Source organism: Penicillium verhagenii (genome assembly GCF_028828195.1).
Source record: "Penicillium verhagenii strain IBT 33310 chromosome Unknown utg000007l_segment0_segment0, whole genome shotgun sequence".
In the NCBI taxonomy this organism is placed as follows: domain Eukaryota; kingdom Fungi; phylum Ascomycota; class Eurotiomycetes; order Eurotiales; family Aspergillaceae; genus Penicillium; species Penicillium verhagenii.
The window spans coordinates 1,093,280-1,109,401 of NW_026643171.1; the positions used below are offsets into that span (position 1 = coordinate 1,093,280).

A 16,122-nucleotide genomic window follows, 5' to 3' on the forward strand; every position below is an offset into this window, starting at 1 on the left:
CGGGACTTTCTCTCGTTGCAGTACTCGCCTTGAGAGAGCTTCTAAGAGCGAGCCCTCGTTAATCCAGTTTCTTTCTATCGCTTCATCATTTTGATTGGGTTTTGCGCCCGCTGATCATACAGCATGTCTACCCCATCTTTCGAAAAGCATGGTGACACAAAAGCTCTGCCGAGCAACGATGCCGAGGTGGTTATGGAGGGAGAAAGCTACGAGGTGACCGACCATGGTGCAGACTCACAACTGAAGCGACAGCTGGGATCCCGTCATATTAGTATGATCGGTCTGGCGTCCTCCATTGGCATGGGTCTCTGGCTTGGATCAGGAACCTCGTTGATGAACGCCGGTCCAGCTGGTATATTCATCGGTTATCTGCTGTCTGGGAGCATCATTTGGAGTGTCAGCCACAGTATTGGAGAGATGGCAATCATGTATCCCCTGCCTAGCGCCGTAAGTTTTATTCTCCGGCCTACTATTCTACCGTCATAATGCTAATCACCTGTGAATCCCATTGTAGTTCGTGCAATGGACCAACACTTTTGTCGATCAATCCGCCGGCTTTGCCCTGGGTTGGGCCTACTGGCTTTCATTCTGGATCACAATTGCCAACGAATTACAAGGTGTCGTGACTGTTATCGGGTTCTGGACAAGTGCGGTCCCGACAGCTGCTTTGATTACCATTTTCTGGCTCGTTATCGTCGCCATGAACGTCGGTGCTGTGAAATGGTTCGCCGAGATCGAAGTAGTTGCTGCTACCATTAAATTCGGCTTTATCTTTATCGTGATCATCTCCGGCATTGTCCTGTCAGCGGGTGGTGGCCCCGAAGGCGGCTACCCAGCCAGACCGGGAGGTACCATCGGGTTCCAGTTCTGGAACGAGATGCCCTTCATCAACGGGTTCAAGGGATTCATCTCCGTCATGCCGACTTGTATCTTTGCGCTATCCGGATCCGAGAATGCCGGTCTCGTTGCTGCTGAGACGAGCAACCCTCTCCGATCGGTCCCCAAAGCCGTAAAGTCAATGTGGATCCGATTGAGTCTGTTCTATATTCTCGGCAGCTTGATCATCACAATCAACGTTAGCCCTCTGGATGACAACCTGTTTGGTGGATCCGGCACCAACGCCAGCCCCTTCGTTATCATGTACCGAAATGCTGGAGTGCAACCGCTCGCACACATCATGAACGCTGTGATTCTCATCTCAGTCCTCTCTACCGGTGGCATCTCCGGATACGGTGGATCTCGCATCTTGGTCGGTCTATCTCAGCTCGGCATGGCTCCAAAGGTTAGTCTTCTCCCTCAATTCTAAGTCTCAAGCTTTGCTAACAACAGTACTCTTATCTTAAACAAATATAGAAGATGCAAAACACCGATAGCTGGGGTCGTCCGTGGTGGGGCCTTGCTCCTACTCTCATCATTGGAGGAGGTCTAGCCTACCTCAACGTTAGCGACAGCGGCTCAACCGTATTCGGCTGGTTCTCCAACTTGACATCTCTATTTACTCTCTTCGGGTGGGGCATGATCTGTCTATCCCACATCCGTATGCGCGCCGCCTGGAAAGCCCAAGGCCGTACCCTGGCCGAGCTTCCATGGAAGTCATGGGCTTTTCCTTGGGCCGCATACTGGGGCCTGTTCTGGTGCTCTCTTCTCATCATTGTGGAATTCTATCTCGCCGTATGGCCACTTGGCGACAAGCCGAGTGCGAAGAACTTCTTCGCAAACTACCTGTCTGTTGTAGCCATCTTGTTCCTGTACATTGGAGCTAAGATCTACTACGGTGGCAGACGGTGGAATGATCTCCTAGAGATCGACCTCGATGCATCCAGGAGATTTTATGCTCCGAAAGATGCAGAGAGTGGCGAGCGGAAGAGCTTCGTCAAGAAGTGGCTCAAGTTTCCCTCTAAGAACTAACTGGAGTTATTTTCGTTGTCCATGGAAATTTCATTTTCTGTTCATATTTAAGCAATTTCAAATGGAATCACACTCGCGTAAGCAGTACTACTAAGCATCTCCAATCGGGTACTTTCCACTGCAGCCGAATTCGGGTACCTCGGCGATCCGACAACTCGCCGATCCATCATCTCAGTCCCCCGCAACATCTTACTTTCACCTACTCAATCAACAGAAACCCGGCACATCAGCTTTGGATATCAAAAATGGCTAAATTCGCAGTAAAATCACTCGACCACCTCGTCCTAACCGTCCGCTCCATCCCCGAGACAGTAGCATTCTACACGACCCACCTCGGCATGCGGCACGAGGTTTTCGCCTCACCAGCCAACCCCACAATTCAAAGGTATGAGATAACATCCAAGGATGGATTGAATCGAATCAAAAGTTTTCTTTTGCAAAAAACCCCATTTTCCAGTTCTTCATTGCATAAGTTAACAGACAACAAGACACGCTCTTATCTTCGGAAGCCAAAAGATCAACCTCCACCTATCGGGAAAAGAGTTCGAGCCGAAAGCGCAAAGCGTCATGCCCGGGAGCGCCGATCTGTGCTTTTTAACAGACGACAATGTGGAGAAAGTGCTGCAAGCTTTTCAGGATGCTAAAATAGATGTACGCGAGCTTTTCGTACTGACTTTCGGCAATTTGGAACATTGGAATTCTGTTCGCTGATCGATTTAGGTCCTTGAGGGCGCCAAGATTGTGGATAGAACGGGTGCGGCGGGGAAATTGAAGAGTGTGTATGTGAGAGATCCGGATGGGAATCTTATTGAGTATGCCTTGGAACTCCTTCAATTTTTGATCGTTAACATTGGAGTGTATATGACTGATCTTTCTATTTCAGGGTGTCGAACTATGTTTGATTACATCACATGCAGTATGAATTGATTTCTAGAATTAAAGAGTGCATAAATATCGGTGATAATGAGGAAGGTTTGCACACATGATGTTCTGATAATCAATGTGATCATCTTCGCTTTTGAAAAACAATTATCTAAACAGTCAACCCCAATACAAACAAACCCATTATACCCGCAAGAGCAATATTTTGCTCAAACAACGCTCCAGCACCAGTGCTAGAAGTTGCAGAAGAAGCCGTGGCGGTAGAAGTACCCTAAAAACGTTTAGCACAAACGACGTACCTGCATCACAAGCCGATCATTAAATCAAAGAACGCGACATACGGTAGTACCAGAAGCAGACTCAGCAGTCGAAGTAGCGGTAGCAGCCACGTTCGTAGCCGTCTCCGCGCCGGTCGTAGACGCACAAGAGCCCGCAGAAGAGGACGAACTAGGCGTAGCCGAGTCGCTACAATTTTCAGCAGCAGACTTGACCTCTGTGCCGTAGTACTGCCAAATGCCGCAGGTCTCGGCGCATTTCAGACAGCTGCTGAGATCGGAGGTGTAATTAGAGCTGGAGCAATAGCTAGACTCTTCGGCCATCAGGATGACCTCGCCTGTGAAGCATTTTGTTAGGGGGTGACGTTCAATGTTCGGCGAGATGGCTAGGCATGTTTTGAATGGGATGGGTTGGTCTTACCGCATGCTTCGTGGCAATCGTAGAGGGGGGAGCCGGTTTCGATCGTCTCGCGCTTCCCGAAGATATCGTGCTGGCTTGCTAAGGCTGGAGCTGTTAGGGCGGCGATGCAGATGGCGGAAATGGATAGGCGGAGCATTTTGTAGGTGGAGTGATAAGAATGGGGTATAAAGAAAGGTTAAAAAGGTAAAAAATGAAGATGGAAATGGAAATTGGCGATGTTTGGCTAGTGGTATTCAACCTTCTTCCTTTCTTGTGCTCTTATGTATAAGAATGAAATACTAGACGTGGATCGGGGCCAGTGGTTTTATAGCAGCCGCACCCGCTCGAGCTTTACCGCAAGATTTAACAAACGGTGCTCTCGCTTCCGATTCCGCCTGTGATCGGAGCATACCTTTGCCTCTCGCCAAGATTACTGGTTCTATCCACAAAGCATCAATTGCATATTTCGTTTCTACATGGGACAAGGATACCAATCCTTCATGCCCCACTTGGGACATCTCGGCAGGGTACCGCGCGACTGAGGGCGGGTTTTGTCCGGAGCCGGAGACGTGACACCTGACTATGGGAGGACCCAAGCAGCAAATCATTTCAATCAATGGATGAGTTCGTCAATCGATGAATCGATCTCTTCCAAATTATTCGCAACATTCGCGACTCGCAGCGCAAGGAACCTGACATCACTCACCAAAGAAAACTCGAAGATGACTCGAAACCGCGGCTTCATAACGGGGACAAGCGATTGATAAAATTTCCTCGCGGGTATTCCGGGGATAATTCAAACTCCGGCAGAAACCTTTTCAAAGCTAGGATTCTCTGGTCCTCGTTTACGATGCCCAGGCAAAGAAGTGAGGGAAAGAGGGGAATTGGGGGGGGGGCATTTGGCTCCAATCACACGCCCCGCTTGATCTTATCAATCTAATCTGCTCCGGCGAGTGTCCATCCGAGTAGCATCATCCACTGAAATTTTGCCAGACTATGTCCGAAATTGTTTCTGAGTTGACGCTAAAATCTACTCTAGCTCGATCTGTCAGATTACCTAGTCGAATTCGGACAATACCCATCTGCAACCATGTGTTTCTCACACCGTCCTGACCCCACCCACTACTATTTCCCTGTTTAAGATAGGGAAGTGGCTGTCACATGCCCGGTTCAAGATGGCCGTGCAGTTTCTGGGTGGTATTCGGATTCTCCGTTAGTGTCTCCGGCTATAATATGAGCTTCTTTGGGCTGTGGATCTAATCCACATTTTTTGGTTGCTGGGGCTCGGTACGTGCTGCCGACATGGTCTGTCATTTGGGAGTTTGGGTTCTCGCGGACCTTGGGCTTTTTTATCAGACTATTTAAGCGCCCTCGGGATCTTCTTGTAGATATTCGACGCCGCCGTCTTCTTTCTTGGACATCAATCAAGTTTGATCTTCTCCCTTGCACCCACCCGCAATCCACGAAAAGATTACATACAGTCATGCGGGGGTATAGGGCTTTCTTGGCTCTTGCCAGTTTTTCATTCGTCCCTTCCCAAGCTGCCGATGCTACATATACAGATATGGGTCCAGCGGCCTTTTTATGGCCTCCTGATCGGACTTGGTCAAGCACAGCCGACAATACCGCGCCGTGCGGATCAAATGCTAATATTGGCAACCGGACGGAATTTCCCCTCAGTAAGAATCTATACCTCGCAGCTTACAGGTGTATCATCTTCGTTTTCTCTAACGGTCACAGCGAGTGGAGAGGTTTCATTAGTCCTGCAGGACGAGTCGTACAATGTCAATCTTGCCATCTCCTATCACAGCGGTAAGTTGAGCTTCTGCACGATTAGCAATCACACCCAGGAAACATTGAAGAAAGTAGCAAAGGCTAATGGAAATAACCGACTCCATCCAGATCCGAGCTCAAATAGCGATTTCGTAACTGATGTCTCGGGCTCCAATTTCCCAGATCTCTACCCAGGACATGAATGCTATTCTATCCCCAACGCTCCCTCTAACACATCCTCGGGTGATAATGCCACGCTGCAGCTGAAATACCAATCCACATTTGACACCGATACGAACAAAACGTACTATGCTTGTGCGGATATTACCTACGTGTCTCTGGCTGATTTCACGACTGATGTTCTCTGCTTCAATGTCTCGGTGGCTACGTCGACTGCCACGGCCACGAGCACGAGCACCAGTATAGCCAAAGCGGGTGGTCTATCTGGTGGTCAGATTGCGGGTATTGTTGTTGGCTGTGTGGTTGGTGCTGCTTTGATTGCGGGCGGCTTGTTTCTGTTGTGGGGCCGACACCAGCGTAAGGTTCAGCGGGATAAGGTTGTTGCTGTTAGAATGGGTGATTGGGGGAATAGTGCGAATGTTGCGAAGACGGTGTCGGCTGAGGGGAGCCAGTCACATGCTTAGACTGGATCGGTTCCAATATGGGCGAATTATGATCCATCCCATGATTCTCTTTTTCGTTGAGAAACATAACGTGTCTTGATATTCATTATATTCATGGTTTTAATGTTATTCTACTTGCCTTGTTAAAATTTGATCATTTTCTATGCGATAGAAGAAACGAGGTGCAAATGGTATTACTGAGATCTGGTGACATCAGTAGATGATATCATCGAACGAACAGTTACTTGAAATGGTTTAGATCAACCATCAGGATTCACAAGGCACGCCATTCAGAAGTGCTGGATTTCTTTTCCCGAAGCTTGACATGAGGCTCAAAACATCTATACAAGCTAAAATATCTGACAATGAGATTCAACGTTTCCTCGATAAAATGATGGGATACATTTTCCCCCCTTTACCTTCTCAATTACTAATGGCATTCGGGTAACCCATCCAAGTTGGAACCTGAACCGTGCATATTCTCTCCTGCAACATCTACCCGAGTTTTGCTCTTGCCAAGAACATTGAAGAATCTTCATCACGGCATTCCTCGCCACAGTATAGAATAAAACCACCCAATAGTCAACATAATACGTAAATTCAACCTCGGGGCTCTTATTCCTCCGAAAATGATACCCATCCAGCATAGATTTGACCCACTCGGGGTGAATGCGACCCGGTCTGACCTCGCACGGGTCCATAAATGACGTTATGAGATCCATCGGAACACATATGAAAACTGGAAATAAGGGATAGGGCCAATGCCCTAGCCCCTACCCAGCAAAAGGTATTTAAGAAGGTCAGAGGAGAAGAGAATCCAGTCCTTTCAACCCTCGAAAACCCTCGAGATTTCACCTCAGGGTAATTTGAAAGGATGATTTCCTTTCGGACCATCTTTTCCCTTGAGAAAAGAGCGATTTCGCCCTTTCACGACAATCCCAAGACTAACAACGACTTCGATCGGAGCCATTATACTCCAGATCGGGTCCAGGTACAGCAGATAAGCCTTTGATGGCGTCGGTGTCATGGTTCCTGGAGAATGTTTCCAGGATCTTAGTTCCCGCCCATTTTTACGCCACCAAATCTCTAATCTCCCCACTAGCGGGAGCGCTCCGACTGGTTCAGGTACGCATTTCCCCCCCAGTTGAATTTACTATCCGATACACCTCAAATCGCACATACATCCCCGGCTTCGGTGATGATGACCTATTTCCATTCTCTGTAAAGATTTTGGAGAAAACTGGACATCCTAATATGTTTCAAGACGGGTCTCTGATTTGCAAAGTCCATTATTAGTTGGATCGCACACTTGCAGTTCTTTTTGAAGCATTCATGACTAATTGTGTCGCTTCATCAGATCTAGAATTTCTTATGTTCGATTCGAGTCCACGAGCGTTTGCCATATTTGAAAGATTTTTCTTTAATTTCTTTTTTTTTTTTGCCTCTTTTTTTTTTTGCGTTTTGTTTTGCTTGCATTTTCAATTATTGCCTACTGTTTCCTCCCCGTTTCATCGTCCCATGCAAGGCCAAGAACCTCATTCCAATGCATGAGCGAAACCACAGCTTCTATGATGATTGACCACTTCCCTTTCTGCAAAGAATTCTGTGGAAACTATGTCTATCTACTATACATTGTTTACTTTTGGTCGTCTGAGTTGCTGTCGCTATCTGCATTGGTTTGTGTTATATGCTGTGCCATCTGGTCATTTGAATTATTTGGAATGTCCCGCGTTCAAAGTTGAAGTAGCTAGATACTTAATTTGATTCTCATATTGATCACAAACATTTATCCAAGTCATATTTTCTTTTCTTTTATTGAGGCAACATTACGATCGCTTTTTCCAAGCATCTGTTTTCCTTGGCAAGTTGGACCCTTCAAAGGTTCTTAATGCCAAGCGCAATATTCTAAATGCACGTCTACATATGATCTGTCAGCATTTTACGACCCAGAACCTTCGCCCTCTTTGCCCCTGATTGAACCGTTTTTACAGAGTAGAAAGCTTCAAATGTTGAATAGCGGAACTTCGGAAGAACGAAAAAAAGGTATCTTACATGATATATCCGAGAAATCGACCCCACATGAAATTACCAAGTGGATCCTCCTTGGTTTGTTATACTCGAAGCCAGAGTTAAACCTAGATAGTAGACAGTATATGTCCACATGTGCAGGTGCTAGCACTTGAGAACTAAGCGTGAAGCCATCGCGAAGAGCATCCAAGCTGACTAAGAATGTACCCCTGGTGAGGTGGTAGAAATCATGAAAGAAATCGTGGATGTGGAGAAGAAGATTTTCGACTTCGATTTTCCTGCTTATTGAAGCCCATACCATAAGAAGGACTTTAGAATATAATTAGTCTGCGTGCTGCGCTAGTAGGTATCACGACCCCTTCAGTATGGAGCAATATCTCCCGGGAGTACAATGTCCGGTTGTATTCAGCGGTGAAGAACGGGAGGTTGCTATGACAGAATCGCAGAAATGGAATGAGTCTGAACAGCTACTGTCGCGCGTCAGAGAGCACCTTCGTATTGATCAAAAAGGCGGGACCCTGCCATATAATTACAAGTGGGCAGTAGAGGGCAATCAGCAAATTCGGATGGAAATGGTTCGGCAAGCCGACGTGGGCGAGCGGGAGATCAGTTGGCGCAATTGGCCATGCAAAGACAAAGAGGATGAGAGCACGTCTCCTCCCGGGGATAACTAGCGTTAGATGAGAATTAATGGTCTGCATGTGAGCTCCCTTTTGGGATTTCTTCACCGCTACACAAGACCAACATTTTGGATATCAAGCAGACATGAAGAAATAACCATATATCTACTGTAACTATCGAAACTTATTGAAATAGCGAAGACCTTGAAAATCAGCGACGATTCCCAAGTCTGTCAAACACAATAAAGATCCCATGTAGTTATTGCTATGGCATCGGTACTCCAGAACATAACTGGGATTCATGGTTCAGCATCGCAGGTGGGGCTTGAAGCCAAATCAAATAACTGGTTGGTCATGATGATCAAGCCACGCTTATTCAGCGCAAAGCCGTAAATCCGTGATTTTGCCCCTGAGGCCTGGAATTCCAGGGGTTTCGGATATAACATCTCATCAATCAACACTAATCCCCAGCATTTGTGATTGAAAAGCCCCGCGGAACGACGCCGAAGAGCGCAAAAAAAAAAAGAAAAAGAAAAAAAATAGCCACCCAAGGCACCGCTCAATTGCACAACCCAATCAACCTATCAGCGCCTCAAGCACAATTGACACAACAAAATCCCTATAAAAGCAATGGCATCCCGCACTCTTCGACCAGTTTCCAATCTCCACCCCATCTGCCGCGCATTAAGATCCACTACACGGCCACGCCCGTCTTTATTATCTGCCCAAGCCCCGCCATCACAGCTGCCCCTCCGTCCCTTTTCTACTTCTCCCACTCCCCAATTCACCTCCTCACCCCCAACACACAACATGTCCATCGACGCTCTCATCCAGGCGGCTGCCAACCGCCGCACCATCTACAAGCTGGGCAAGAACAGCCCCGTCCCGGACGCCAAGATCGAGGAGCTTGTCAACGCCGCTATCCTCAATGTTCCCAGCTCCTTCAACACCCAGTCTACCCGCCTGGTTGTCCTCCTGAAGGAGGAGCACGAGCGTCTCTGGGACCTCGCTGCTACCACCTTCGAGGGCCTCGTCGCTACCGGCGCTGTCCCCGAGGAGACCTTCAAGAACCAGACTCTGCCTAAGCTGCAGATGTTCAAGGCTGCTTACGGTACCGTACGTTTGAAACCTCCAGCAAACATTCCCCCGAGAAGAAAGGAAGAAAGAAAGAAAGAAAGACACAAAATGTATAATGCCATCAATGCTAACGTACACACCCCCTCCAGATCCTCTTCTACGAGGACCCCGCTCACATCAAGGGCTTCCAGGAGAAGTTCGCCTCCTTCAAGGACCACTTCGAGCCCTGGGCCGACCACTCCAACGCCATGCACCAGTACTTCCGTACGTGACTCCTGCCTCCCCAAATCCCCAAATCCCCAAACATCCATTTAGAGTAAAAACTAACACCCATCCCAGTCTGGACCGCCCTCGAGTCTCTCGGCTTCGGCGCCAACCTGCAGCACTACAACCCCTTGATCAACGAGCCCGTCGCCAAGCAGTGGAGCATCCCCGCTGAGTGGCGCCTGGTCGCCCAGCTGGTCTTCGGTAGCCCCGAGGCACCCGCTGGTGACAAGGCCCAGACTCCCGTTGAGGAGCGGGTCAAGATCTTCGGCAAGCAGTAGGCTGTTTTTGCCTCAAGCTTGCTTCCGGGGATCCTTTATGTCTGAAATGAATTGGTTTCGTTTTGTTTTCGCATCTGGCGCGCTTGTGGCTTTTATGCATGTATCTTTGCAAGCGCGTTTTTGGAGGATGCTGAACATAGATTAGAATAGAGTAGAGTACATACTAGTACAAATATAGAATGTGTCTTACTATCATTGTTATTGTTTCTGTTTGTATTCGGTTTGAAGGTTGAAGTGAGTATTCTCGTGGTTGAAGTATCTTGGTATCTAGGGTAAAGTTCCAAGGTTGCTGCATCAGATTAGGTTTCCATTTGGTACTTTGTTCGCGGTCAAGATTAAAAATTAGAGATCGACAGCGCCAAGGGTATACTAGAGTCAAAAAAGTCCAAATCGGCAAATCGGCAAATCCATACTCTATCTTCAATTGACGTCTTCCAGACAGTCCACCGAAGCATAAAAATAACCGATATACAAACTCAGCAAGAAAAGAATACCCTTCAACCAGAAACCCAACCCACCAACCCAAACTCACAAGTCACGCACTATAATCCCAACCAACCCGCCCGACCACAGAAAGACGCCCGCCTGTACAGACTCTGTATACAAAACCCACCTACCGACTCGTACGGTACCACCACTCCGGTGGATCCCCAAGACACTCGCCAACCGTAACAGCTACCGTAAAACCTGGAGTTAGCCAAAAGGAACCAAATCCCACGAACCTCACCACGAGCAGCAGCAAAGCGCAAGCAAAAAAAGCAGCAAAACCAAAAACCAAAACCTACTCTCATGCCCGCGCAGCTCAATCTCCGCCAAAAGATTATCTACCAAGATCTCAACCGTAGTCTGATGCGTATCATGCGCCAAAACAATCGTGCCACCGGCATCGAGCTCAGCGCGGAACTTCTCAAAGCTGCGCCAGCTATCATCCGGATGATCGTTCTCATAGTCCTTCGTATCGATACTGGCGCCAATAACATGGTACTCCAGGGCCGTCATGGCATCCAGGACATCGGCCGTGACCATCAGGTAAGGCGCGCGCATGTAGGTGGGGTAGAAGCCCAGGATGCGCATGAAGGCGTCCTCGAGGGTCGTCATCTGGGCAATGATTTCAGCGTAGCTTAGGGTGTCGAGGGAGAGGTGGCCCCATCTGTATCGGGCGGATTAGTTGGGCGGCCGCCCGGGAGGGATTGATGGTGAGTACGTACGTGTGGGAGGCGAGCTGGTGGCCTTCTGCGAGGGAGCGTTTTACGACGTCCTGGAATACGTCTATGTTGCCTTTGTTGATGCCGTTGAGGAAGAAGGTTGCGCGGGCGTTGTGTTTGGAGAGAGTTTCGAGGATTTGGTTGGTGTAGGTGAAGGGGCCGTCGTCGAAGGTGAGGGCGACTGTGTTGGGGATGTTGCAGTGGGTTATTATGAGGCCGTAGGGGATGGGCGAGGCTTGTCGCTTTGTGGCAGTGGTGTTTAGGTGGGGGGTTGGTGGGAGGAGGTCGGGAGAGGTGCTTGGTATCAGCATGGCGGATGATAGGCCGATGGATAGAGCTATGTATAGTAGGATCGTGGCTCTCCATGGGCTACGAAGATGCATTTTGAGTGAGCGCGGCGGCTAATGATGGAGACCAGAGTAGAGTGTGGACTGGGATAGTTGGGAGAATACGCAGGGAGATTGATTGGTTTGGAAATGCATGCTTGGAGTGGTTTAGGAATTGAGCAAAGGGCAAGCACTGCGATCACCGAGATCGTGGTTGCCAATACAGGGTAGTACATTTGGAGAAAAAAAAGAAAACTCGTTCGTTCATACTTTTGAACATTGAAATTTCACGACATCAGCAAGCCCCTCGTATCGAAAGACATTGAACATCCAATCGCCCATGAATAGATATGAATACATCTGGGGACAGATAAGTGATAGTTAAAGTGGCAGATTAAAACAGCTTCGCTCTTGCAATCCCACTCCAAGTTAGTAGGTTGCGGTTCATGCAAGATGCAAGAGGGAAAGAAAGTGAATAATCCCCAGATTTATGATCTGCGGACCGTTTAACCCTTACGGGTCATGCGCTTGGACGAGCGGCGCTGCTCCTTCTGGCTCTCGCGATCCAGATACTTGCGTTGCTCATCGGCGGTCATACCACGCAAAAGACGCTCACGCTCATCCTTCTTGAGCTTCTCGGCGGCGATCTTGCGCTCCTCAGCCTTCTCTTCCTCCTCGACACGGCGCAGCTTCTTGATCTCCTCGTCACGGACGTTGCGAACCTTACGCAGAACCTCACCACGGAAGTGGGCAGCTGCAACAAGCTTGTCACCAAAGCGAAGGAACTGGTTGAAGAGGGGAACGGTGGCGGCGTAACCGGCAGCAGAGGAAAGGTTGACCGAGAGCTGAACACGCTTCTTGGGGACGGTCTCATCAATCCTAAAGAGTAGATAAAGTTAGCAAGTGGAAATAAATACAAAATTACTGGGAAATAGATGGCTTACTTGGTGGGCTTATCAATGGGCTGGTCAGTCACAATCAAGAATTCAAAGTCATTTCCAGCTTTTTCAATGGCCTCGATGAGGTCCTTGGTGAGAAGAGTATCGGTAATCTCGGCGCTCTCAGACATCACAGTGACCCAGGAGGGGAGCTTGGGGTGGTCCTTGGAGAAGGTAATCGAGGCATCGTAACGATCAGTGCGGAACTTGCGCATGTGGCTCTTGTGAACCACAGCCCAGATGAATCCGTCGTAGGTCGAGTTGTTCACTTTCAGGGGAGTATCCTTGGCGAAGACAGGAACCAAATCCTTCTCCTTGCCATCGAACGCATACATGAGAGCCTCGTACTTCTCGGCGGGGGCCTCCCAGCTCTCAAAGAAGAAGCTGAAAGCGTACTCCATAAGGTAAGTGATTGGGTTGTAGCGCTTGGGCATCTTCAGGGCAATATCAAGGAAAGCGACGTTCTGGCGACCGGTGGCATAAGTCGAGAACTCGTGGGCGGACTTCTCCTTCAGGCTCTTCTCCGGGTTGGCCAATTCCACGGTGATGGCCTCATCATTGTTGTTGCGGGCAATACCATCGAATCCGACGACGGCAAACTCCTTCTGGAGAGAAGGAACGTGAGCATTGGCCCATTCCCGCGCCTTGCGGCGGTTCTTCTTGGTGCCCCAAACGTGGAAGAGGATAAGGATCAGGACAAAAGGCATGATCATCGCCTCCTGCTTGAAGTCCTTGGGAGAGGTCCGCTCCCAGATGCGGTACCATGCTGTGTAGGGAGCAGTGGCGCCATGGGTGTTAGCAGCTGGGATGGTGGTTGTGTCGGCGATAATGGACGCAGGCGATGGATTCGGGGCCTCGACGAAGTCGGCGAAATCTACGGAAGATCTGCAGTTAGGTTGAGGTTTCTAGGGAGATACAATTGCGCGGTACAATTCTTACCATCATCTGAGGCAGCGCCAGATGGCTGGCTGCCAAATACGTTCTTGAACACACCCGCCATGATTTGGATGGAGACAAGATGGAAGGGAAAGGAGGTTGAGAGAAATGAAGTGCGGAGCGCGGAGCTAAGCTGCGCCGGGCTCTAGCGCCCCCACGCAATTCTCCAGTTTTTTGCTACAATCGACGCATAGACACATTTCAGCAGATAAAGTCCAAAATCAGATTCCTGTTTCCATGTATATTCCCACCCTTGTATCCCTGAAAGCCCAAGATAATACAAAAAATAATACTCGAGTGAGTGTGGTATCCGATAAAACGAGAACGAGAAAAAAAAGGAGAAAAGGAGAAAAGGAGAAGGTAAAAAAGCCCCCGCAAAAGTAAAAGAAGAGAAAACCCCCGAGAAGAAATCAGTCACACGCCAAACATCCACAACAGAAACCCATTTTTTGTACAATCCCGCTTGCAGAGAAATCAAATTCCAACAAAAAGAAAAAAAAAATAAGAAAATAAGAAAAATGAACAGAAAACAAAAATAAAGTCGTAGCGGTCATTAAAAACGAGTCTTGCTCGAGAGGTAGGAGAAAAAGAGAAGTAGAAGTGGTAATGGGCTTAATGGCCATAGGCCGGTGGTGCATCATCCTGGGAGCGAGCCCAGAAGTTACTGCAGGCATTGGTCATGAGCTTATCCTCGCGCATTCGGCGGGCAATTTCACCCGCAAGTCGCTCAACCAGTCGAGGATCAACGGACTCGCCCTTGGTTTCCTCATCTTCCTTGGTGAATGGAAGAATGGTGGCGGGTAAAGGGTTACGAGCGGCACCTGAAGAAGGGCCGGCTTCAGCCTTTTCATCGTTGAAAATGGCTCGTACAGGACGAGGAGTCGCATCTACATCCGGAACCTGAGAAGCGCGGATTGTGTCACGGGCATAAGATGGTTCCTCGTGTGCCGCATTGGCCCGAGGGAAAGCTGGTCGGGAAATGCTCATGCGGTCTCGTTCCGGGATCGTCTGGAGGTGAAAGTCCAACTCGGGTGACAAGGGCGGGGTCACTGGATCATCAGACTGCTCGTTCAGGATTGGTAGCGGCGCGGAGGCGATGGATCGAGGGGCCGAGGACTCGGCATGGCTGCCATCGTCACTCACGCTCATCGCGTCATCGGTTGTCTTGGGACGACGCAAGTCCACTACACGCTTCTTGCGCTTTCGAGAATGGGCTTTAGAATGACGTCCAGCACCTAAGCTGAGACCGTAGCTGCTAACTGAGTGGCTTGATACGGAAGGTCGGCTTTGCAAGGATATTGTGCTACCGGTCTCGTGAATAGATGAAGCCATGCTACCGACGTGCGAGTTTGTGCGGGAAAGAGCGGGGCTCAGAGGTGAAATTACACTGGCAGCGAACTCATTCGAATCGGAGGAAGAAGTCCAGGCGCGGTAGACCACTTCATTGATAGAGGGTGTGAATAACGACAAGGTGCGTTGAGAATCCGTCAAAGCGGCAAGACGGAGAAGATTCTTCTGTGAGAACAGGGAATGAGTCTCGACCGAGGAGTCTAGGGATAGAGATGCGATTTCGGATTCGTTCAGCGCATTTCCAAGAGAGTCGACGGGATCTTGTGGTGGGCTCGCCAGCGGATCTTGGCCGGGGCCTTCGCTGGTCGTTTGGTTGGTGTTCTCTGTCTGATTCTGAGCATCCTCCCCTGCGCGGTAATCCGGAACCCATAGGCGAAGAGATAACCGATGAATGATCGCAGGTAGTTCATCCATGAACAGGATGCGTAGTTGAGCCTCGATGGCTTTTTGCAGGAAGTCGCGTACGAACGGAATCGAGTCGAATGTGGAGGAGACTTTGAGCGACTCAAGTGGATCATTTCGAAAGACGACAGTAATACCCTTTTGTTTGGAAAAGACCAGTATGACGAAGCCGGAGAGCTTAAAATCCGACAGAGTGATTTGGAGAGGGATGGTGAGCGGGGTACTAGATTGCGATCCGGGGTTAGTCTAGGCGCTACGATCACTGCGACCGGTGCGCAACTACCGGAGAAGACTTACGCGGCCGCTAGGGGTTTTGGCGATGCAAAAGAAGGGCGAGTGATCAAGTAGGTATTGAGTGGGTTGGCTTGGACTCGGGTCTTGAGAGTCAAAAAGGCGTCTCCGGAATAGGACATTTTGAAAATTCCACGAAAACGATCCTCCGCCAGGTCTCCGATCTCCAGGATCTCCAGATTAGGGGGCATAGAGCCCAGGTTGAGTTCGGTTACAATAATATCATCGACGATGATGGGCGGTTTGGGGGATTTATTGAGGGCGGCTGTCAGCAGTTCTTGAGCACGAGTGTAAAAACCCGCGTCTGCCATCAAAGGCGACCAGTTGAAGTTGAACGCCATGCCCTCGCATTGGAAAGGAAGACTAAAGGAGTAGAAACTGGAATGAAAAGAATAGAGAAAGACGCGCCGGGGAAGTGGAGGCGAATTTCAGGAGGCAAAGCGCAAAGAAAAAAAAAAAAAAAGGAAAAAGAAGATCCCGAGGGTCACAGGTCACACAGAAAAGTCACAGGGACCGGGATCTCGCGTGTCAAACGTTGATTCT

The 16,122-nt window shown here is 49.1% G+C and overlaps 9 protein-coding genes across 9 annotated transcripts; 5 read left to right on the forward strand and 4 right to left on the reverse strand.

The window, feature by feature from the left end:
* Nucleotides 1-123: 123 nt before the first annotated feature.
* On the forward strand, nucleotides 124-1,908 carry N7466_007086 (putative amino acid transporter; the record flags this gene model as incomplete). Its single annotated transcript, XM_057166475.1, has 3 exons — nucleotides 124-447; nucleotides 515-1,282; nucleotides 1,354-1,908. 3 exons carry the CDS (start codon nucleotides 124-126, stop codon nucleotides 1,906-1,908), a joined length of 1,647 nt encoding a protein of 548 aa, XP_057019516.1.
* A 245-nt stretch (nucleotides 1,909-2,153) lies between these two features.
* N7466_007087 (VOC family protein) lies at nucleotides 2,154-2,810 on the forward strand (the record flags this gene model as incomplete). The annotated part of the gene is made up of 4 exons (XM_057166476.1): nucleotides 2,154-2,293; nucleotides 2,397-2,559; nucleotides 2,629-2,720; nucleotides 2,792-2,810. The coding sequence occupies 4 exons, from the start codon at nucleotides 2,154-2,156 to the stop codon at nucleotides 2,808-2,810; spliced, it is 414 nt and encodes a 137-aa protein (XP_057019517.1).
* Nucleotides 2,811-3,113: 303 nt separating this feature from the next.
* Nucleotides 3,114-3,622, reverse strand: N7466_007088 (uncharacterized protein; the record flags this gene model as incomplete). The annotated part of the gene is made up of 2 exons (XM_057166477.1): nucleotides 3,114-3,403; nucleotides 3,487-3,622. The coding sequence occupies 2 exons, from the start codon at nucleotides 3,620-3,622 to the stop codon at nucleotides 3,114-3,116; spliced, it is 426 nt and encodes a 141-aa protein (XP_057019518.1).
* A 1,326-nt stretch (nucleotides 3,623-4,948) lies between these two features.
* N7466_007089 (uncharacterized protein) lies at nucleotides 4,949-5,882 on the forward strand (the record flags this gene model as incomplete). Its single annotated transcript, XM_057166478.1, has 3 exons — nucleotides 4,949-5,144; nucleotides 5,206-5,277; nucleotides 5,368-5,882. The coding sequence occupies 3 exons, from the start codon at nucleotides 4,949-4,951 to the stop codon at nucleotides 5,880-5,882; spliced, it is 783 nt and encodes a 260-aa protein (XP_057019519.1).
* A 2,372-nt stretch (nucleotides 5,883-8,254) lies between these two features.
* On the forward strand, nucleotides 8,255-8,563 carry N7466_007090 (mitochondria protein Fmp29; the record flags this gene model as incomplete). Its single annotated transcript, XM_057166479.1, has 1 exon — nucleotides 8,255-8,563. The coding sequence occupies one exon, from the start codon at nucleotides 8,255-8,257 to the stop codon at nucleotides 8,561-8,563; it is 309 nt and encodes a 102-aa protein (XP_057019520.1).
* A 756-nt stretch (nucleotides 8,564-9,319) lies between these two features.
* Nucleotides 9,320-10,131, forward strand: N7466_007091 (uncharacterized protein; the record flags this gene model as incomplete). The annotated part of the gene is made up of 3 exons (XM_057166480.1): nucleotides 9,320-9,625; nucleotides 9,736-9,850; nucleotides 9,926-10,131. 3 exons carry the CDS (start codon nucleotides 9,320-9,322, stop codon nucleotides 10,129-10,131), a joined length of 627 nt encoding a protein of 208 aa, XP_057019521.1.
* A 613-nt stretch (nucleotides 10,132-10,744) lies between these two features.
* On the reverse strand, nucleotides 10,745-11,719 carry N7466_007092 (chitin deacetylase; the record flags this gene model as incomplete). Its single annotated transcript, XM_057166481.1, has 3 exons — nucleotides 10,745-10,806; nucleotides 10,917-11,281; nucleotides 11,340-11,719. The coding sequence occupies 3 exons, from the start codon at nucleotides 11,717-11,719 to the stop codon at nucleotides 10,745-10,747; spliced, it is 807 nt and encodes a 268-aa protein (XP_057019522.1).
* A 449-nt stretch (nucleotides 11,720-12,168) lies between these two features.
* On the reverse strand, nucleotides 12,169-13,600 carry N7466_007093 (CCDC47 family protein; the record flags this gene model as incomplete). Its single annotated transcript, XM_057166482.1, has 3 exons — nucleotides 12,169-12,541; nucleotides 12,607-13,474; nucleotides 13,540-13,600. The coding sequence occupies 3 exons, from the start codon at nucleotides 13,598-13,600 to the stop codon at nucleotides 12,169-12,171; spliced, it is 1,302 nt and encodes a 433-aa protein (XP_057019523.1).
* Nucleotides 13,601-14,148: 548 nt separating this feature from the next.
* On the reverse strand, nucleotides 14,149-15,920 carry N7466_007094 (MDM34 family protein; the record flags this gene model as incomplete). The annotated part of the gene is made up of 2 exons (XM_057166483.1): nucleotides 14,149-15,511; nucleotides 15,586-15,920. 2 exons carry the CDS (start codon nucleotides 15,918-15,920, stop codon nucleotides 14,149-14,151), a joined length of 1,698 nt encoding a protein of 565 aa, XP_057019524.1.
* Between the last annotated feature and the right edge of the window lie 202 nt (nucleotides 15,921-16,122).